This window comes from Squalius cephalus (assembly GCF_949319135.1).
Source record: "Squalius cephalus genome assembly, chromosome: 19".
NCBI classification, from domain to species: Eukaryota; Metazoa; Chordata; class Actinopteri; order Cypriniformes; family Leuciscidae; genus Squalius; species Squalius cephalus.
In genome coordinates this window covers 26,712,040-26,735,609 of record NC_137140.1, presented here as the reverse complement: position 1 = coordinate 26,735,609, position 23,570 = coordinate 26,712,040, and the positions used below count along the sequence as shown (strand labels likewise).

General features: G+C 37.5%; 2 protein-coding genes across 2 annotated transcripts; one reads left to right on the top strand and one right to left on the bottom strand.

Moving 5' to 3' along the window:
• Positions 1–3,966: 3,966 nt before the first annotated feature.
• Positions 3,967–7,322, top strand: LOC307146685 (ectonucleotide pyrophosphatase/phosphodiesterase family member 7-like; the record flags this gene model as incomplete). Its single annotated transcript, XM_079850895.1, has 6 exons — positions 3,967–4,218; positions 5,225–5,370; positions 5,595–6,227; positions 6,325–6,568; positions 7,042–7,165; positions 7,262–7,322. Exons 1-6 carry the CDS (start codon positions 3,972–3,974, stop codon positions 7,320–7,322), a joined length of 1,455 nt encoding a protein of 484 aa, XP_079707021.1. The 5' UTR covers positions 3,967–3,971.
• Positions 7,323–17,292: 9,970 nt separating this feature from the next.
• Positions 17,293–19,027, bottom strand: nog3 (noggin 3). The gene has a single exon (XM_079851496.1). It carries the CDS (start codon positions 18,557–18,559, stop codon positions 17,885–17,887), a length of 675 nt encoding a protein of 224 aa, XP_079707622.1. The 5' UTR covers positions 18,560–19,027; the 3' UTR covers positions 17,293–17,884.
• Positions 19,028–23,570: the final 4,543 nt, after the last annotated feature.

The window sequence follows — 23,570 nt, the reverse complement described above, 5'->3', positions numbered from 1 at the left end:
GACTCTCTTGAAAACTCAAGAAAAGGTTTGGGGAAAAGCAAAAAAATATATATCACATTATCAATAGTACAAAAAGAAGGGTTTTAAAGTGTCTCGATATGTCCCACCTACCTTCAGTGGATATCATTTAATTATTAGCCTCAGTTTTATATTGACAATTTGTTCAACTATTAATTTTCGGAGTTATGGGAATGAAGTTGAATTTTTCAAGAGAAACTGCCTCATGCAGTTTGAACACTATAGGTCACCTTTTGAAGCACCGCCTGAATGATTATCAAAAGATTAACGGAAATGATCAAGCGATAATACATTTCAAACCAATTTCACAAGCATTGATAGAAAATGCCTAGCTAGATTCTTTTATGGGCACAAAAACAAGACTTCATATCCTACATTTAATTTATTTTTAAAAGCAGTGAACTATAAATCTAAGGAAAAGAGCTGTGTAAATTGTCATTGCCCTATAACTTCTGATAAGACTGTAAGATAACGCAAGATAACACAAACATGCAATTCATCCAATAAACCTCAATGATAATGTGAACTTAAGTCTGCAGAAACTGATGGCAAAGCACCAAGGTAAAAGAATGAGTCAAGAGGCGAGAGCTGAAAATCCATAACCATCAGAAAAAAAAAAACAGACTGTTTTTGTGTAAAACAGAGTAGTGGAATAGTCATCATGTTATTGGCACTAAGTTTTTTGCTACTTATATTCCCTATGTCTCTCTCAAATCCAGCAAGAGATCACTGCACCACAGGCAGAAAAAAACTGCTGACCATTTTTGATGGGTTCAGGTGGGACTACGACCGAGATGTGACACCAACATACATTGAAGACATTACATATGTAGTCTTGTTCTAAACATTTTTCCAGTTTTACTCACTTCAGACCAATAAAGGGGAACATGACTATGACAATGAAGTCATGGACATGATGCCTTTCTTCTGGGCAGTGGGACCAGATTTCCACACTGACTTTTTGGTTGGACCATTTAAGACTGTCGACGTTTTCCCTCTAATGTGCCACTGGCAGAGGTGGACAAAGTACACTTCCTTACTCGAGTGAAAGTACAGACACTACTGGTCAAATATTACTCCGTTACAAGTAAAAGTTGTAAAGACCGATTTTTACTTAAGTAAAAGTACAGAAGTATTTGTTTTTAAAAGTACTTAAGTATCACAAGTAAAAAGTAAATGTCAATGCATTGTTTTATTATTGTTGCGTTGTTGTATGTAATACTTACAGTACCTTAAAGGCCTACCTCTGAATCTATGCCTGGCTACCTACCCTCATATCAATATCAAATTTATTTCTAGAACACAGTTCTAGTGGGACTGAATGTGAGATTGAATAAGTGCACTCAATAACGTCCACAATGGTTTCGGACCCCCAAATGGCTGTTCCCTCAAATAGTGCCTTATTTAAAGTTTTCTGGCTCTTAGTATGAATTTGTTAGCCTTACTGTTATTTATAAGCTAGTGTGCTCCAAAACAATGACAAAATTCACATTTAGAAGACCAAACCCAACGCTAAAAATGAAAATTAGGTTGATGTCGGAATCCAATGCCAGATTGACATTAATCTCCAACGCTGGACAGACGTTGTATTGTAGTTGAAAATGAAAATCAGGTTGACGCCAGAAACCAACATCAGTCGGGTTCTGACGTCAACCTGACTTTATTTTCCAACCAAAATCCAAGTTCTGTCCGACGTTGGATGTTGACGTCAACCCGACTTTCATTCCCAACCAAAATGCAACCCCTGCAACCAAAATCATCCCCTGACTGACGTTACTACTTTCTACTCAAGGACAGAATTGTAGTGGAGTAAAAAGTACAATATTTGTCTTTAAAATGTAGTGAAGTTAAAGTTAATACTCAAGTAAAGTAGATACTCAAAAAGTGTACTTAAGTACAGTACTCAAGTAAATGTACTTTGTTACTGTCCACTGGTTATAAAACCAGAAATCAATGATGGGTCAGTGGATAACACCCAACATACAATGAATATAAATAGACTCAAAATTAGTCACAAGTATAGCACATAGATATATTAAGACATGTTATTTTTGGGAACAGTTTTTTTCTGTTTAGTTAAAATCTGATGCATTTCTTTACCTTTACTCTCTAACAGAGCGAAAGAAAAAGGAGATGAGGAAGAGATGAAAGCCAACTTCAAGCAAACAATTCTAAGATTATAATACTGTTCAGACTTCTAATATCATGTAATGGCAGTGGATCATTATTTATAATAGATATCTTTATCTCTAATGGAAGAGCAAAAAATAAGCCTGTTATTATGTCCACTGAGCTTTATGTGCATTGTTTTCAGCAGTCATCATGATAGATTACCATGGCTTAAACAGCTAGCATTTGACTGAACTTGGTAGGTGGTGGTGGGAAAGTGCATCATAAAGTGCATTATGAAATTAAATGTGTTTTGGGGTCATGAATGTGAAACATATGTGCACTTCAGTTATTGAAAGCCTGGGTCAAGAAAATGAAAATACCAATTAAACAAGCAGACGGAAAGCATGCCTGTGGTGTTCAGACCAGGTCTTGGTGTATACATGGTGGTTCTGCATAATACTAATGAATAGAATTGAGGGACTGAAGATCTTATAAATGAAACCTACAAGTTCTGCATAGTATTATTGTGAATATCTAATATATGCACATATGCAACATGCAATACTCATTTCAAAGAGTCTTATTTGTGTGTAAGAACACAACATAACAAATACTGCATAACTTGCATAACAACATTCTTTGTATGAATATAACAGAAGCCAGTGCAATATACTGATGCCTCATTAATGAGAAAATTAGGTTTTACTATGATCAGGGACTCACTCAACAATAGAAGCCCAACAGAAGTTAGGTGAATGAAACAGGACAATGACCAAAGCATGAGTAAACCAACAATATAATGGCCTCGAACTGAAGAAAACAACATGGAGTGGCAGTCAAACTCTTGCCCTAAACTATGATTAAAATGCTTCACAATAAAGCAAGCAATAACATCAGTTTTATACATTTCTATTTAGTTTTATACATACATTCATATATATTTATTTTGGACAATTTCAAATGTGCATAATTTCAGAATCGAATAACCCGTAGAATATTCATACCTACTGTGTGGTTACAAACAATGAAAATACCTTTTGTTCTTAATCTTGTTCATACATAACTTATCATAACCAGGTGGTTAAAGATCTAGAATGCAGGATTCCCTGTATGCTGAAAATACCAGCACGAATGTCCAAGCTGGTCTAGCTGATAAAACTGGTTAGCCAAAGAAATTGCTAGTTAAGAAGGCTGGTGGGATGAAAACAAATCAAGTTTTGCTTGTCATTTCAGCAGGGATGATTATAAAGTTGGTTAAGAGCAGAAATTAGTCAAGGGTCACAGTACTCTTCTTCCAAATGTGCAATTTTTTGCAAAGAAACAGCCCGTACGCAGCTTTTATATGTAGCTCACCTGTCTGAAGCACTATCTGACTGATAAAGTCCAAATGCATCAGGGATTTTTTCCCCAACACAATTGCACAAGTGTAGATAAATAACTCAATTAAGCAATGCAGGTTTAAATGACTGGCTAGATACTTATCTTTACCTTCACACAACGCAGCCTTGATACAGTATAGAACACAATATTTAATTTTATATAAGCAGCGAGTTGTAAATCATAGAAAGGTTAGTTACATAGAAAAGAACTGCTTTTGTCTCACAACTCCTGATAAGCCACTCGATAAGATAACATAAGATAGCATAAGCATGTAATTTATCTCATAAACATCTGTGATGTGAACTTTAGTGTGCAGAAAGGGATGGCAAAGAACACAAACAAAAGGATCAGTCAAAAGCTGGGGCTATTAGATCAGGAACAACCATCAGACAAACCAGAGAGAAGCAAGATTGTTTCATCAAAACCATTTCTGTGTAAAACAGAGTATTGGAATACCTGTCATGTTATTAGCACTGAGCGTTTTGCTGCTGATATTCCCTGCGTCTCTTTCTGCTCCAGCCAGAGATCGCTGCACCACAGGCAGAAACAAACTTCTGCTAATCAGCTTCGATGGGTTCAGGTGGGACTACGACCGAGATGTGGACACCCCAAACCTGGACAAAATGGCAGAAGAAGGAGTCAAAGCCGCATATGTCACTCCACCTTACCTGACCATCACTAGTCCTACACACTTCACCCTGTTATCTGGTAAGGACAAAAATACAATAACAAAACATTTCTAATTTAAAGTAAATAGATACATATAGTGTCCCTAAAACTGGGCTCAGTAATATATATACTTTTTAAAAAAAAGAAATTAATAATTTTATTCTGCAAAGGTAATTTGATCAAAAGTGACAATAAAGACTTTTACATTGTTACGAAAAAAAATATTTCAAGTAAATGTTGTTCTTTTGAACTTGGTTTCCTCAAAAATATCAAGCAGCTCAACTCTTTTCATTCAACATTGATAATAAGAAATGTTTCTTGAGCACCAAATCAGCATATTAGAATGATTTCTGAAGGATCATGTGTCAATGAAAAATGGAGTAATGATGCTGAAAATTCAGAGTTGCCATCACAGGAATGAACAACATTTTTAAATATATTAAAATATAATTTTCTAAGCTATTTTAAATTGTAAAAATATTTCCCAATATTACTATTTTACTGTATTTTTGTATGTAGCCTTGGTGAGCATAAGAGCACAAGAGACCACAAGATTTAAACTATAGTGTATATGCTTTATTTTTAAATTAATTTCAGGAATTTATTTATTTTGACTCTCATAAAGATCACTAAAAATTCCTAAGAAAATAAAAGTTAGTTCTGAGAAAAGAGGGGATTGCTTGTATGCCGCTTGCTTTGATATTTTGTTATAACGCAATTAAATTGACACATTTTTAAGTGTAGTGAAGTAAAAGTCCAAATCATTTTTAGAAATTAAGAAACAGAATAAGAACAATGGATGCATTTGGAGTTTTAGGGTCACCATATTTTGATTGTTCACACATAGCTCAAACAGACAAGCATAATACTAGCAATGCCAAGGCAATGGGTTTGATTCCCACAGAATGCATGAACTAATAAAACATATATAGCTTGAACGAAATGTTAGTTTCTTTGGATATCCGTGTCTGCCAAATGCATGAACTCAAATATAAAGTTCTGGGGAAGTCTCAGTTATATCAAAAATATGCATATTTTTCCCCAGGAAGGTACATTGAAAACCATGGTGTGATTCATAACAACTGGTTCAACACAACCACACAGGAGAAGAAACAATACTACATGACACAGTTTGTGGATGACTACTGGGATAATGGCAGTCTACCCATTTGGATCACAGCTCAAAGACAGGTATACAACTCTCAAACTATTACAACTTGACAAAAGTTTCAGTAAATCTCAAAGTTAAAAAAATTACGTTAATAATTTAGTGACCTCCAACATGCTAATGTTCTTTATGATATTAACTTTAAATAATTTATTATAACATCTTAAACTTAGCAAGAAAATACATTACTTAGTTACAGTGGCATTAAATAAGATATAAACTGACTTGTAAATGCATCCTTTCTTAGGGGCTTAAAACAGGATCCTTACACTTCCCTGGCACTGCTGCTAAGTACCGTAATGAAACAGTCCAAGTGAGGGAGGTGGAACCAAGGTTTTATGACTACACCAATGAGACGGCATGGAGAGAGAATGTGGATAAAGTCATAAGAGAATGGTTTAAAGATGAAGACTTAGACTTTGTCACTTTGTATTTTGGCGAACCAGATTCGACCGGCCACAAGTATGGACCTGATTCACCTGAGCGACGTGAGGCAGTCAAGAAAGTGGACCGAACTGTGGGCTTCATACGGGAAACTGCTGAGAAACACAAGCTCAGTGACCATCTTAATATTATCATCACAGCTGACCATGGAATGAGCACTGTGTTCAAAGGAGAGCAAGTAAAACAGATAATACTCAATGACATCCCAGGATTCTCCTTGAGCGATCTGAAATTCCACATGGTGGATTATGGACCTGCTGGGATGCTGTTGCCCAAAGAAGGGATGCTTGAAAAGGTTTATCAAGCATTGAAAGGAGGTCATCCAAACCTTCACGTTTATAAGAAAGAAGACATGCCTGCTCGACTGCATTACGCCAAACATCCTCGTATCCTACCCATCATTCTCTATGCAGACCCAGGATATGTCATCAATGGGGTGAGCATGAAGTAAACAACAATAATGGGCACAATAAGCAATAATAGATGGAAAACATTACATTATATGTGATCTTATGTTCTGAATGCTCTTCCAGTTCTACCCATTCCAGGACAATAATGGGGAACATGGCTATGACAATGAAGTCATGGACATGAAGCCTTTCTTCAGGGCAGTGGGACCAGATTTCCATAGAAACTTGTTGGTTGGACCATTTGAGACCGTCAACGTTTACCCTCTAATGTGCCACTTACTGGGTATAAAACCAGAAATCAATGACGGGTCACTGGATAACACCCGACATATGCTGATATCCAATGGAGAGTCATGTGATTCTGGAGGTGACAAGATAAAAAAATCTTAAAAATCTTATCATATAAATTCACATACTTATTTAGTATCTTCAAGGTCAAGGATAAGAAATATTTTGGTTATTTTGAGAGGTAAAAAAATCATACTACAGAAAAGAAACTTGATATTCCTTAAAATATGCTTAGAAAATGATTGACAATATAAATGATCAACTGCATATAATGTCAAACACAATCTCTGTTATGTCCTTAACTATCTTGATAGTTTAAGACAACTTATCATGATAGTCATCAGGTTTGGTATCTTGATAAGGTATCTTGATACTGTAAATCGCAGCAATCGTCAGCAAATGGATAAAAACCTGTAAGGATTTACCCTGTCCTTCACTATATGACCCCACAAACTATTAACACATGGACCAGCTCTATCAGCATCTTATCTCAGATTGCATAACTTACAGGTCATAAATAAAATTATTTTTTTGTTTTGTTTTTTCATGTAGATACTTCCAAGTCGAGTCTTCCGAACGTCTTCACTGGTCTTGCTGCTGTGGCTGGATTTTTATTGCTTGTGTTTGTCATTGTTATATCCTACAACGGATATAAAAGATACAAAGTGAATCGGAGGTAAGAAATGGAGTATGGCATTAAGTCATTGTTATTTTCAGCACATTACCTCTCTGTGATAATCTAATGTTTTACTTTACCTTCACTCTGCAACAGAGCAAAAGACATAGATGATGTCTACCAGGAAAAAACTGACTCCAAGCAAACTTCATTCTAAGAAGGACAAAGACTTATTCTTGAATTGCTTGTTTGTCTTTTAATATTACAGCGAGGTCCAAAAGTCTGAGACCACATTAAACAGCTATGGATTTCTTTTTATTTAAGCACGGAAGTAGAACTTTGTGAAATTTTTAAATAATATAGAAATATTTATAAAAATGTATAAAAAATATTTAAGAATTCATGTCAAAGGCAACTTGAGTGCAGGTGTCATTAAAAGAAAATGGGAACATACAATAAGATATTGTATCAGAAATGCATGTACATTTTTCAGTCCTTCATTCATATTGTTATGCGGATAGAATTTGTAATTAAAAATGTTGTATTCAATTAGAAATGTTGACTGGTGGTCTCAGATTCTCCACTGCCTTATGCAGCATATTTTATACAGTATATACTGAGGCCATCTAGTGGAGTATGGTGAGTTTTGTTAAACTTAGAACAATTGTGACTGTACTGTATGTGAACAAAATGCCTCCAAATAAATATTGTTAATGATGACAATCACATACTATTCACTCAATTCCTGAGACTTTAAAGTCTTCCAATACTCTTGCATGCACACACACACACGCATTTACCTTTAACCACTCACAATAGGCTGTACAATGCCGGTCGGTCCTATGGAAAAACACAAAGCAGAAAAGGAGCTTATGAGGACTAAATGACTGACAGAAGTTATCATTACACAAAGCTGCAGATTCAATGATTTATGGTGAAATCCCGACCAGTCATGTGGAATTTTCCCAAAATAAGTTTAAGTAAACAGCTCATGACAAAGAGGCACTCAGAGCAGGCTGGTATGCATAAACAGTTTGAACAGTGTGCTGCAGTGTAGCCCCCTCCAAACACACTCACACATACACACACACACACGTACACACACTCAGTCACCCGCCAGAACAGAGCCAGTCTGGAAATGTGGAGTCTCCCCCTGGCACGCGCGCCAGACTCCCATCCATCTTCCAGTGCAATAACATTTCTCTGTCTCTTCGTCTCTTGTCTATCGCTCTACTACTGTTGCAGGACACACACTCTGTCTGCAGAGATCATCCTTTATGCTCTTGGATTCAGGACTTTTTTTAAAGCAACATGGTCTTGAGTGCAGACGTTTAGTGCACTTCAGTCAGTGAGATGCCTCACAGTGGACAAATTAATTTGAAGCATATTACAAGTTAAACTCAACTGACAGCACTTGTGGCATAATGTTGTTTTGAGTTTGCAATGGAAAAGAAATGGGGCCAATTCATAAGCTTTCAAATATATTTTAAAAGTATAGCACCAAGGCTTAAACAATATGCATGTTAACATAATTTTAGTGAGAGAGCAAAAATCACATAAATGGTTTTATCAATAACCTTTTCTCTATAAAACGCAATTTTACAACGAAACGCTAAAACGTCCATAAAAATGATGAGAACTTTACAGCTCAGTTTTGGTAATACTTTACAATAATGTTCCATTGGTTAACATTAGATAACTACTTTAATTAACATGAACAATGAAAAAAACTTCTAATGAATTTATTAATCCACATTAATCAAGATCAGTAATATATTATTAAAATCAAAAGTTGTATCTGTTAATATTATTTTAATGCACCTGAGCTAACAAACTAACATTGAACAGTTGTATTTTCATAACGTTAAGATGAATAAATACGGCAACAATTGTATTGCTCCTTGTTAGTGGGGCATTTTTGTAAAAAATTATAGAACAATTAATGCAAGATGTTTAATAAAATGAAAAGCAAGCAACCCATGTCTGCTTCTCAATTATCTTATTATTTGCATTTTTAAAGAAACAAGCAGAAATGATTTTTTATGGTAATTAATATTGTCAAAAATGCCCTCGATTGAGCTCATATTGAACCTGTAATATTCCATTCTGTCAATATAGACATGCAGTGCATCCTTTTAAACGTCACCCAGTTTTGGATCTGTCAGTTACAACAAATAGGAGGCTAGTGTTGCCTGCTATGCTTCCCGTTGAGACCTTGTTATGACTGTCGTTTTGGCCGCTCATAGTGTAAACACTTGGGAATTTCCCTCTGAAGCCCTACATAGCACTTTTATTCTATCACAACATGTCAGCTCCTAACCGGGCCACTCTAATATTCTCTGCTCTCATCCATTATTAGCTGTGAGAACACATGTCAAACAGCCACATTCTTCTGAGTGGATTTTCTCTTTCTCCCTCCGACTACGCACACATCGGCGATGTTAAGCGCTGAGAAGAACGGCTGAGCCGGGAAACAAGCATGTTTACATCTGAGGCTTAACAAACGTGCTTCAGCTGAGGGGAATGCAGAGCGGTATCAAGAGGATCATTTGGACTATTTTCTCCAGGGCTGTTTCAGGTTCATAGAGTATTGGTTTTTTGAGCACCGCCTTTATTCCTCTCAACGGGCAGAATATAGGCTACCAAAAATAGTCGTCTTATATTAATTCGAACAGTCATAAAATTGAAATTCAAATATAGAGCCTTTTTATTGTGGCGGGTAATAAAAGCGCTCCGCAGGTCCCAGTGGATGAGGTTTGAAACCATTTAAACTATTTCACAAGGACCGGCCAAGATGCACTGGTGGTCTTGGTCAAACGCCATGTCTTCCCGCGGCCTTGTCTCGCGGGGGCGGACAAGAACCGTGTCGCCTCGCACTCTGGTGATACCTCGTAGGGGTTTGCGACGACAGATTTACTCTGACAAGCTCTGTGGTACGGCCCGCCTGGCTCCGGACACCAGCACACCTCTCTGACATACCTGTCAATGAGGTGTCACTGCACAGAGAGCGCGCCGTGCTTTCTTCTCCTGCGCCGCCATGGAAACACTGACTCAACACCTCCATATCCTCACTCGCCTGCTCCTACAATCCCGCCCAGGCAGTCCTGATGAGGCATTCCTTTGAGCTGAAACAAGGCGTTAATCCATGATAACTTCTCCCCGTGCCAGCATGTGGGTGCAGGTCTCTCCTCCAATGCTTGCCTCATGCTTTCATGCTTGCCAGGTTGAATAACTCGAATGTAGCTGCAAGATTTAGGAGGTAATATCTATGTAAAGAGGGAAATGGTCTCAACAGTAAAGCCATAAATCTGTCATTCGTGCTTTGATGGATAGACGCTTCAGAATCGTTTTCACAAAGCGGCCCAACACAAAAGCTGCCATTCGTCTGTGTCAGCTATGGTTTGGTTTTATGTATTTGTGTGAGCAGTGAGGTGTGCAATATGGCACTAATACGCAAGATGCTTTTTGCGATGTAAAAACAAATGACGTCTTTCTGTGAGACATTATTACAATTGTAAGAAGGTTTAATCAAAATCTGATTATGGATTCTCACGTATAACAATCGAATTAGAGTATAATGAGTCATAAATGGAGCCAAACCTCTCTGAGTGTGAATATCTAAAGCAGTGGTTCTCAACTCCAGTCCTCGGGACCCGTTGCTCTGCACATTTTGTATGTCTCTCTTATCTGACACACTCAGTTCAGTTCATGGAGTCTCTCTTAACGAGCTGATGATCTGATTCAGGCGTGTTAAATAAGGGAGACATACAAAATGTGCACAGCAGCGGGTCCCGAGGACTGGAGTTGAGAACCACTGATCTAAAGCACAGAGTCGGCATGAAACAGAAGTTGTCATCATTTTTTCTTCCCTATTGCGTTCTATATCTGAGTGTAAAAAAAGACAGTATTTGATTTTGTCCATCATGAATTGATTGGATCGTTGTGGTTTGCTGTTGCTGTGATCTCATGTGAGTGACAGGTTGGCTGCGTCTGAAATCGCATTCTCTCTTGAGTAGGTACTTATTTTGAATAAGTAGCCTAATTAGGCTACTTCACAACCGCTAAAAAGTATGTTCTATATAGTATGAATGTGTGTAGTATGAATGTAATATGGACATAGGCCCTCTACATTCGCCATGTTGTCATTATTACATGACCTACCAGTGTGATTTTTTTCCCCCCAAACCAGTTCAGTGGAAATCCCACAGCTGATTCTAAAGACTTAATTGGTCATGTCAATCCCTGTACTAATTGCCTACACCAAACACTGATCCCTACACCTACCTGTCACTGTAACCTTAATCAATGAAATTATCTGCAGGGTGGGATTTCTGCTGAACTAGTTTGTGGGGAAAAATCACGCACGTCAGACAGTTGCGTCGCTTCACTGCCATTATATAACCTCTCCCGTGGCCTCATGGTGATAGCTAAATTATGCTATGAGCACTTCGGAATCTCGCCGGAAGAAGTAGGTCATCCGGGTACTTTTTGCCTACTCTTTTATGAGTAGGATACTGTGAATTCGGACATACTTCTTTCGTCACATAGGCTACTGTTTTTCGCCTACTACGGAAGTAGGCCTATGCGATTTCAGATGCAGCCGTTGTACTAACCTCGCGCCAAAAAAAAAAAAGGTCATCAGAGAGGTTGGTTAAAATTTTTGTGTAAGTTATTTTGATTAAATGTTACCAGGATAAATCATTTAAAATAAACACAGCAATATTCCATAAAATATATATATAAAAAAAGATTCTCCATTTTGATTTCATATGGGTTAGGCCCACTGATCTATATAGATCAGTGGTTAGGCCACATGTTCAACGGCCTATGACCACTTCACTTGGCCAACAAGGCATAAAAGTTAACATAATGTACAAATACAAACTTATAAGGAATTGGAACATGAAACTAACCATGAAAAGTTGTTTTACTGTCTTACCTGGTTAGGAAGGAGAACAGTCAAAAACAGCAATCACAGTTCCTAAAATCCCAGGATAAGTAGCTATCTACATTCTTTCTATGTTCTTTTTACTGTTTGTCCACGTGAGTAAACTGAACGTCTTTAGTCAATCTGGCTTTCCTGCGTCATTGCTTCCTCATACATAAGTGCCGGTTTTGGCGGCATTTTTTTTTTTTTTTTTTTTTTTTTTTTCGTTCTTTTATTGTCAGTTTTCTTTTTCGGCTTAGCTACGTTTATCAGTTTGAATCTTGTCAAATAAATTATTAACAGCAATACGTGGTAGGCTAAATATGATTAGTCTCTGCCTAATTCAGTGTTCCAGATGGAATAAATCGCTCTTTTTCGAAAGGGAGTGTCAATAAATTAGGCTACATGTTTTTGTTAACAACATACATTTAATAATCACATATTTGTGGATGTGGAGGGTGCTGATGGCCTCTCAGTAAAATACTTGTTCTAATTTTATAATGTAATCTTGCGATTCAGACCAACTTGATAGCCTACCTGTCCATGGATTTATTTAATGAATCCGTGTTCTTATATGGACCACTAGGGGGCGCATCGTGCTTGGCATACATACAGAGGATGCTGGAAATGTCTTCATGCCTTATGGTACAATGGCAGTGATCTACGCGATTCTGATGTGTTTTTGTGGATTAGATATAGTTTTAGAAGAAAATGAATGTTGCTAAAACAGGTTTGATATAGTTTGATGAAATTTTGTTCAAAATGTGACATGAAAGCCACAAGCAAGTGCAGTTCTTCTACATGCCTTAACTTAATACTAATATTTTAATACATTAGTGGATGAAGTCAGTACGTTCACTTAATAAGAGTCAGGCCTTCGTGTCGTGATAGTTCAGACTGACAGATTCTAAATAAAAAAATAGATAGCCTAGCTAAACCATTGCTACATGTTTGTTTTGTTTGGCGGTGAAACACAAGAAAAAGAATAAAAGTTGAATTAATTTAGAAAACAGGATTAGCAAATCTCCTGCCGCCTCGATCCATCAAAAACACCACTCGTTTACTTTGGAAAACGCAGCACAGACATTTAATGCCAGTATTCTTTACGACTATTCACATCTTCTGTTACACCGCTCCTCATATTAAGAAAGGCTGTGATCCATAACTTTTAAGTCCTAAGCCTGCATTTGGAAATAAATAGTGGGACTATCATTCAAGAGGAATTATAAACTTTGATTCCATTACATATACAGACTCAAATACATGCACTCACAGGCTGTCTCACAAACTCACTCAACACACACACACATACACAGAGAGCAATGCTCATATGCAGAGGCACACGCAAGAGTGGCGCCACAGTCTGCTGGGTGCATTTATTATAGATCCGCTTTGCCAATACTTTCAACACTAGTCCAGCCTCCTTCAAACAGCCACAGGCCGATACGTGACGGATTCCGCTTTTACGTAGAGGATCAATGCAGAACAAGTAGTTCCTGCTTCGGCTCGTGTCAGTGCCGCCATCCAAAACACCTCTCAATCCAACTCCTAAATGATCTGAGTAATTGTTCTGGGCAGGGAAGGTTGAGATTTTGGGCCTTGGTCGTTCTGTTTGCCACAGATTTCCCCGGTGGCTTAGTTGTTGAGCTCTTGATGAGCTTCCATGATGTTAATTAGCTTGAACACAAACAAAATACTGTTTCCACACGGACTGAATGTGATCTGTTCCACCTCATTACGAAATAAACCTCCATACATTAATCTAATCTCCTCTAAATATCTGTTGCAGCGTCAGCCGGGCATGACAACAGCACTGTGAAATTTCGAATGGAGGAACCTGATCTAGACCTGAAAATATTGAGAATGAAGCATACGGGTGGCAACTGCGTATACACAGAGATTTGTCTTTCAGTACAGGATTAAAATGTTTGTTCTAAGGGTTATGAATGCAGAAGAAGAGATCCTGCCTGTGCTACGGGAACGAGCCCGTTCTTTACAATCTAGACAGCAATGGGTGGAACGATGGCACCGAGCCCACATTGGCCTGGCGATTGGGGGGAAATTATAGGGCTATGCTGCCAATTTCTTAAGGAAAAAAGCAAGGAGGAACAAAAGGGAGATGAAGCTGCGGTTTGATTAAACCTCAGATGAGTCAAGTATTTGCCATCCCTCATATTTGTGTGGTGTTTTTGGAGGGGGAGAGGAGATCCTGAGCTCAAACTGAAGGCTGAAAGGCTTTAATGCACTTCTGTCTGTCAACCTTGAATTAAAATGCACAAGGTGAGCTTTCAGATTCAAAGAAGTGATATTATATATCAATAGAAATAATAAAAAACATTCAAATGATTGTGAACTTCCAACTGCATGCATTTTAATCTTGTTGGATTTGGTCAATTTGCGGTCCAGGTGAATGCGCATTGATGTTCCCCTCTCATTAATGAGCAGACGTTCTTTAATCATATCTGGTACCGACTCTCTTCCACTTCAAAGTCAGTTTGAATCTGCACGTCTGCAAATATAGCTCTGATCTTCCAACATCTGACATGCAATCATCTCCCTGACCCCACCGCTATGATCTCTGGTATGAACTTGAGATCACGCTGACCTTTTTCTCAGTGATATCATCATTGAGATACCCTGATAGCATCTGGCCGTTTCAAAGGTGTCTAACAACAGCATTTTACTGAAGTGCAAGACACACAGAATGTGAACAACAAATACCTGAATTTTATTATTGTTGTGTAAAGCTATTGAGGTTTTAAAACCTCAAATGTAAAAAAAAGAAAAAAAAAGGCCATTTTCTTGTAGCAGAGCATTGACAGACACCAGCCTCGGGGTTATGTTGATGCATGTCTCTTCCTGACATCATTTGCATAACTGTAAATCTAAGCTATAATAAAGAGTTTTACCACATGTTGTTTTTGAATGTCACACTCTCATAAAATATGAGAAATGTTGACAAGTCGAGGCTGTAAATTGACACAATTTAATGGCAATGTTGAAAACAACATCGTTTCTCAATTCTTCAGTTATATATACTGTATGCTCTCACAGTTGGAGGCTGATTCAGGGTTTTTTAGAGGCTCATTTGGTCCAGCTTTGAAAGTAGAAAAGGAAATGTGTCTAATAGTGAAAACAAACAAAAAAGCTTATGGAACTCCACAGCATAGGCCGCAAAAATAAAAACATAAATGTATATATGAAATGGTGGGGTCCATATGTCTGAGACTCAGTAACACCAAAAACGTTTCAAATTCCATATTTTATACGCATATAGCAAAGCATGATTTGGGAATATTCCAAAGATTATCAGATGTGCTTCAATGGAAGATTTATACATACATACATGTATATATATATATATACATATATTTAAATTATATATTTACTCACATATACGTATGTGTGTGGGAATATCAAACATGTTTCCTGTTATTCTCTTAATATTTTTATAAAACATGTTTGTTATTCAGGTTTTATCATAATTATATATATATATATATATATATATATATATATACACACACACACACACACACACACACACACACACACACACACACAATGTAGAATATTACACACACACACACACAAAAAAATTTAATCATGGCCTTGTGTCATATTCTACAATTTCACATTTAGCCAAAACACTGCTAAAGAATGGGGATTGTATGAACTTTAAACTTTGAATCATTGAATCATTATGTAAATATCTGTCAGTCATATATTTGTGAGTGCTATTGGAGCTCTTTCAGTAAGGAGTTTCCAGCCCATTGGTAATGCCCACAAACCTACTCACGTCCCCATGTTCCTTTGGTTTGGGCTCCATCCATCCTCTGCTCGCCAGTCGCCAGTCGCCAGGAAACACGCACAAGCTTTAGACCAATGAGAGGCTTCCCTTTAAGGGAGTGTCTGTGAAAAAAAAAAAAAAAATCTGAACATTTAATGACTGGTGGTTTTTCCCGCTCTGTCATGGTTAGAGAGAGCGCCTGGGTGGCCAGACTGGTTTTCATCGCGGGAAGGGTGCAGCGTGTAAGGGGGCAACTGTTCCTCACACCTGATTGTTAGTGATACTGGATGGACTCCAGAACTTGGGTGGCATGTTACTGTGCGAGATGAAGTTTCCAGTCATATCATGATGACCTGAGAGCGATGAAATGGGATAATTCAGAGCATCCATGAGTGTTCATTAAGCCAGTGTTGAAAATCACAGTTATCACTGTATGAAAATATGCATTATGTAGAAAGAAAGAAAGAAAGAAAGAAAGAAAGAAAGAAAGAAAGAAAGAAAGAAAGAAAGAAAGAAAGAAAGAAAGAAAGAAAGACATCAGCACACACAGCATTTCTTGGTTAAGTAGAGTGGAGTGACGGGTCCATAATCTTCCTGAGCTTATTGGAAAGCTGGAGGAACAGGCACTGTTTTTATTATTGTGTATTAAACTGAGAGAGACGTCATGTTCCTTCACGTAAACCCTCCTTACTGTGCAAAACCAAGTGATGCTGGACAATGTACTGGTGGATTAAGTCAAAATCTATGTAACAAAAGCAGGATTCACTCTTTTGGCACGAGAGCAACTTTCATTTTGGTTTTAAAGCTGTGTATTTACTGTTACGTGGTAGCTTATGCATGCATTACTTTGATCCCTGTTGTGTTTGCTATTGACTCTTCTAAAATGATGAGTTTTACTCTAAGCAGAATGAAATGCTTCAGTGTAAATGCTATTATAAAGTGAAACAGTCGGTGAATATTATCAATGCCATCGATGTGGCGTTTGTCAAACTTAATCGATACAGAGTGGAACTTCAATATCTTCATTCCTTTGCGAGGTCAAGTTGTTCTTTTCATGCCAATAGACTTAAGGCAGCAGACAGAGCAGAGAATGTTTTTACATGTGATCATCCATCCAGCATGTGTTTCAGGCGCCACACAGATTAAATGAAAGAATCTGAAAATGAAGGTCTTTAACTTTTAATCCTTTTACAAAGACCCTTCAGACTGTCTGAGGACGGAATGGCGTCTCGGAGGAAAAAAAAAAACAAAGTAACTGATCCACTCCCCACGAGGAATACGAATCACCAATTGTCCATTACGATCCAGCCTTGACTTTATAAGTCAAATTAAAATAATATCACTTCAATTAGTGTCACATCAGCGTGGAGGGCTTTATAAATAGCAACTGGTGAGTTTTACTACATGCAGTGCATGTTAAGCAGACCATATGTGTACAGTAAGTGAAATAAGCAAAAAACAGTTCATAAGCATTTTTAGTGGTTTTATTTTAAATGCATTTTGACTACATGGACATAAAGAATAAATAGTTTCTTTTATTTACACGAGCAGTTATTTTCCATCCCCCTTATATTTACAGCACACCGAGACTGTAATCTATATTCTCCTGTTTGAGGTGTATAAAGTATTATTTTTTTTTCCGAATAATGGAAAAAGCTTGGAATTCCTTCAATAAACGCACTTTGAATGCGAAATGTTCTTTGACATAAATATGTATAAAGTTACATTACAACCAAAGTTACAGTAGACACTGGATATTATAGGCAAATACTGACCCTTTTTTTTTTTTTTTTTTTTTACAAATGAATCAGGCACCACTTTACATTACAGTGTCCATGTTAGACATATTACTATAATTATTAACTATAATGACTATAATACCAAGCAGCTCCACAAATGAATCACATGTTAAAGTTTCATCAGCATCACTCAGTACTTCTGTATGAAATTACACAGTAACATGAACACTAATGTAAAGTGTAACCTAAAATGGCAGCACATATACATCAAATATACATTCCTACACTGGACAGTGCATGTGAGAAGGAGCACGGAGCTTATTTCAGTTCGGGCAGGAGCATTTGCACTCTGATATAATGGGGTACTGAACTGGTATCCAGGCACATTTGAGCCCACCCTTCCTCTGCAGGCACCTCCATCGCAAAACCGTAAAATGGCTGGATTTGGCAGGCTTGCAAACCATCCCTTCTGGAACCGAACAAGACCTTTTATTGTAGCAGCTGCCCACCTTCACATAGCGGGGCCAGAATCGGTTCCCCAGGTCCTGCCATGTGTGCACAACCGGACAGAAGGCATAAGTCCACAGCCACAGCTGAAGCCTTCTTCTGAGTTTCTTACTGGGCTTGTGTTTTTTCCCATGCTGGATCTCAAACTCCATGGCTTTGATATCTTTAGGCATGGTGCCGGTGGGACGCTGTTTCATGAGCTCCGACTCGTTCAGGTCGTCCTGTCCTGCGTATTTGTCCTCTGGCTGGCTGATGGACATGAAGTTCTGATCGAATTTACTGCCTAGTATGGCTTTGAGTTCGGTCTCGTTCAGATCCTGCTCCTTAGGGTCCAGTATGGGATCCGGGTCCTCCTTGAGTTCCACTATAGGTAGACTGTCACTGGGAATGGGACGGAGGAGGTAGTAATGTTGGCACATCCCTTCTTCTATCCTAAATCCGAGGGAGAAAATGAGAAAGTATGTAGCCAGAAAACACGACACGTTATCCATTTTCGGCTGTGGGTGTCGGATGCTCGATTAATCCGCGCGTTTGAGTGTTCGCTTGAGTTTTTGGCGAGCTGTGAGCGCGCAGTCTCCAGCGCGCGCGGTGGCTATCCACGAGCGATCTCCCTAGAAAGTGTTCATTCAGTTCAAACGGCACTATCCTCGATGCCACTTCGTGCGTAAATGTGATCGTAGATCCAAGAGCGCTGTGTCAGTATCTACTTTGAGGTCATGCCGCGCGTCTCGTTCCGCTTTTACGCACAGGTTCACATCAGCAGAAGGGCTCATGACAGCATCAGGCGTTTTAAGCCGGAGCCGGTCTCCTCTTTGAGCTCGCGGGCTCCTTGCGTCTGAATCCGGAGTCCTGGTGTCTGAGGAGGATCCGCATGGTTTCTGGTGATGTGCGCCGAATTGAGAATCACCTGGCTCGTCTGATTTATTGTCACGGGTCGCGATAGAACCCAAAGACCCATTCTCAATTGTGGGTCTGTTGCCAGAGCTCCACGACACCTCCTTCTATTTAGGGAGGGGAGGGGGGTGGGATGGACCGGGAGTGGGGTAAGGGGGTGGGTGGGGTATAAGGGGGTCCGGAGGGCTGTCTATCGTTGGTCGCCCTCTGCCGGTCCGCGCGCACATGCGTGACATGTCAAAAGATGAATGACAGCGGCGAAGACGTAGGAACGAATCTTTAGGATCTGTGTGAAATTCATCAATAATCATATAGCCTACTAATAATATTACTACTAATAATATATAATATAATAACTATATTAAACTATATCTTACATAAACCTTTTAGATATTAGTCAATGACTAACAAAGTAAGATTTTTTTCACTTTTAATCTACTTTAAAACACAAGCCCTTCTAAATGTTATCTTTGTAGTCATTGTTGCTTTTATACATTTTGGAAAACTTTCTTCAAATATTTCGATTTAAAATTGTCAAGTAATCATCAAGTAAAATGCATTAAAATACTTTTCTAGCACCTTGGAGAGTCTTTAAAAAAAATTAATATAAAAGTCACGAATATTGGGAAGATTATCCCATTTGACCGGAACAAAATGTGTCTTTTCATGAAGTTTGTCATTTATTTTTGTATAATTTAAAACAAACTGCTTCAGTGCTTTATTTATAAGATTAAAAATATATTTCTGTCATGACAACTCTCTAATGGATATGAGAATGTTGATATGTTTGGTTTTGGCGGAGTAGATCTGCTGCTGCTGTTGGTTATTGTACAGGATTTGCTACTGCCGTGCCAATACATACACAACACGCTGCTGTGAGCATGTAAGACATGCTGCTGCTGTACAATATAGCGTAGCAGATCTATACAGGTGGAGCTGGGGAAGGTGGAGGGTTTCTGAAAGCGCGCTGCAACTGCTAGACAAAATGCTGACCAGTATTTGAATTCTGAGCAGTGAGCTCATTGGCTACTGATACAGCAGGAACCAATCAGCTGTGACCTATAGAGATGATGTGATTGCAAGCAGATTGAGTTAAAGACCAGCTTGCGCCATCTAGAGTTTCAAGACATAACTTTGTATTTCTCTCGGGTGGAAGAATTTCAGCTTTTTCAACTTCAGTTACAACACCTTGACATTTTTTACTTTAAGGCCCACCAAAAATGTCAAAATCACCTTTAACTTCGAAATGAAAAATGTTACGACACATGCATTCAAGTCATTTTTGTAATTGATGCAGACAAAAGTTTATTGAATTGTTCATCATGTGTTTTATAAAAAGTGAATGTATGCATTGCTCTTCGGTTAAATTCCTTGTCAGTTGATAGCCTATCAGCTGCTCTGAAATGCTTCCTAAAATCAAATCAATGGGTGCCACTGTCCGCCGGCTCTTTTGGCTTCTCTTCGAATGACAAGGTTGCATTCAGATATCCCAGAAGAGTTCCCCATCTCCTATGATATTCCTGTGCTTCTCTTTAACATTTAAATTGACCTTAGAGCAATTTTCTGGATTGCTCCTGTGTCAGCGAGTGTCCGGCGCCAGTAGAATGCGAGTTCTTATTTAAAAGAAAGGAAGTAGGCTGAAATTATGTTTTTGAGATAAGCTTGCCAACCAACTGTAGTGACGAAGGAATCCGTGGCCCTTGAAAAAAATGGCCTATCCTCCGGCTAGAATTACAGGACCAGCGCAGTCTCTCGCTGAACAAAGACATTTCTCAGAGCCAAATAAAGAGCTATGCTGTTTTCCAGAGTTCTCTATATGAACATAAAACTGATTAATGCATTTGTGACGAACAGACACCATACTGTTTAGTATTAAATGTCACTCATAATAAGTGTCTTAACCTGTGAACTGCAGCTCAGTTGATGTATGCTGTTATACTTTGGTGGATTCCTTCATTCTATCTTGTAATTTGTACCAATGACTGTTTAACTGTGTTCCAGTGGTTACCATGGAAGTGTGTGTTGGGACAAATAGCACAGTGGATTAGAGGCCATATTCAAACAGGTTGTCAATTTTAGCTGTGAATTGAGAACATTGCGTCATTCCGGACTTAATCATCAGATCATCTCCTTGATAGCACTATTAGTTTCCATCATACACACGCATTCTTATTTCTTTCCGTTAACTGACTGCGAGATCCACGTGTTTCGAATCATCTAGAGGCATATTTGTCCTTTGATTTTCGTGAAATATCTGGGCAAAGGCCAGTCGCGCCTCCATGACCATCAATGTCTGGTCCGACTCTGAAGTTCACTTAATCTTAATGACGGATCAGAGGGCCTCCCAGCTCGAGGTCAAAATATTCCTGATTCTTTCATGACCCAGCTAGATAAAAATGTCATTTGTTTTTGTTTAGTTCCCTGTGAAGACCTTTGATGATCTAACAAGAGAGCAATTTGAACGGTCGATTTGAAAGTTACGGTTTCACTGCAGCTAACATGCGGTCAGTTCAGTTTTAAATACAAACATACACACTCGGTCTGTCTCTGTCAATTGGCCTGGTTGTTGAAATTAACATTGCAAACAAAGCTTTATATCAATATATATATATATATATATATATATATATATATATATATATATATATATATATATATATAATGAAATATCTATAACAAAAAATAATGAAAATATGAATGAAATTAATAAAATTATACAAAATCAAAGTTTTAAAAATATTTATAAAATAGATATATATATTTAAATCTGTATTCAGCATCTGTAAGATAACATTTCTTATAAGATAAGATAACATTGCCTTTGGCAAGCATTTGGCCTGTTTGTTTAAATTGTTAACATTTTAAACAAAGCTTCATATCAGTTTATAAAAAATAAATAATAATCTATAACAAAAAATCCTGAAAATATGAATGTTATAAAAATAATTAAAAATATATATAAATATGTATATATAAATATTAAATCTGTATTCAACCTCTGTACGACATTTCCTAATTATATATTGACACAATAAAACAAAAATGAATCGTCTGCAATTCTGAAATCAATCACAATTTCATTCAAAAATGTATTAAAAAATAATAATAAAGTTACTTGAATTAGCCTAAAATTAAAGGGTAACTTATATATAATAACTATAATTACATGCAACTAACCCTAAACCAAACCTTAATCCTAACTCTACAGTAAGTACGTTGTACTTGTTACACTGTAACACTTTAAAATAAAGTGAAATGGTTCCATTTATTAACATTAGTTAACACATTAACTAATAGAACTTACTGTCACCAATTAAAGAAACATCATAAAATATTTACACTGGAATGTTTATTTTTTTATGACTTAAATACATCTGTCACAGCGTCATATTCAAGATGCATCACAAAAAGCAAACAAGTTACAACAGAAACTTCTATGACATGGGACCAACCGTCAAAAATACAATACTGAAATATATTATTTGGATCAATAAATGCATAATGCAAAAATATACAGATATGATGCTTCTTAATTGTTTTGGCTTGCATTGTGCACAGTATAAAGGTATCAAGACAAATATACTATATAATTTAACAATAATACCCCAACTGGAATGCCAGTTGCAAACAGTTTCAATGATTTAACTGGAATACGTAAGGTGGCATGTGGTATATAATGCCTGGACGCTGCAGGGTTGTGTTGAATGCATACTGAAAGAGCAGGGCCCGAACACACCGGCGTGTCAGAGCAGTGCATTTTACCCACAGGATCTTGAGCACCAGCTGACATTACTGTACATTAACCAGGAAGATAAAACATTTGTACAATCCTTCAGGAGAAAGTCCAGTTTCAACATTTTTTTTTTTTTTGGAAATATTTCAAACGTTTTGTGCAAATACTATTTTTTCTTTCTTTTTGTTTTGTAGAAAAAAACACTACAAACATTAACAAATTTTTTTTTAAACATTGCAACAGACACATTCACGATGTTGCTTGCAAAAAAGCTGCCCTTTTCATCTGGGAAAAAATTGTTTCACTTCATTTTTAGGGCGTACATATGGATATAATATATTCACAATGGTAAAGTCTTACAGAATTAAAGATGCTTTACTAAACAAACTACCTTTTTTGGTTATGTCCTTGGACCATAACTTGCATTTCAAATACCTATGGCTTTATTGACGAAATGAATGCAGTGATATTAGTAATTAAGCACTTACAAATCATCCGAATATTCATGATTGTGTGTTTATATAAAGTGGCACAAATTTGCAGTATAAGCAAAGAAGGTTGCAGCTTCCTCCGCAAAAAGGTCAAAAGTGGTCCGATTCAAAATCTTAAAACTCTTATTACAGTAAAAGTGGTGGGATGCAAATATACTGTATATATTAAAAGTGCAGTTTTTCTCATTCCTTCAACCTGTAAAACATAAGTGGTTTTCATTTCCTTTCATAAGAGTGGGTTACCCAGCATAAATAGGAACAGAAACAAACAAATTACAAGGAATCTTCAAACGCCACAAACCACCATTGTATGGTAAACATCGCACAACTCAAGGTATTTTTCAATGAAACACATTCTGTGGAACAAATGTCACGCACTCTTTC

Excerpts from the sequence above, each read along its gene's own strand:
- nog3 (XM_079851496.1), bottom strand. The coding sequence starts at position 18,559 with ATGGATAACGTGTCGTGTTTTCTGGCTACATACTTTCTCATTTTCTCC.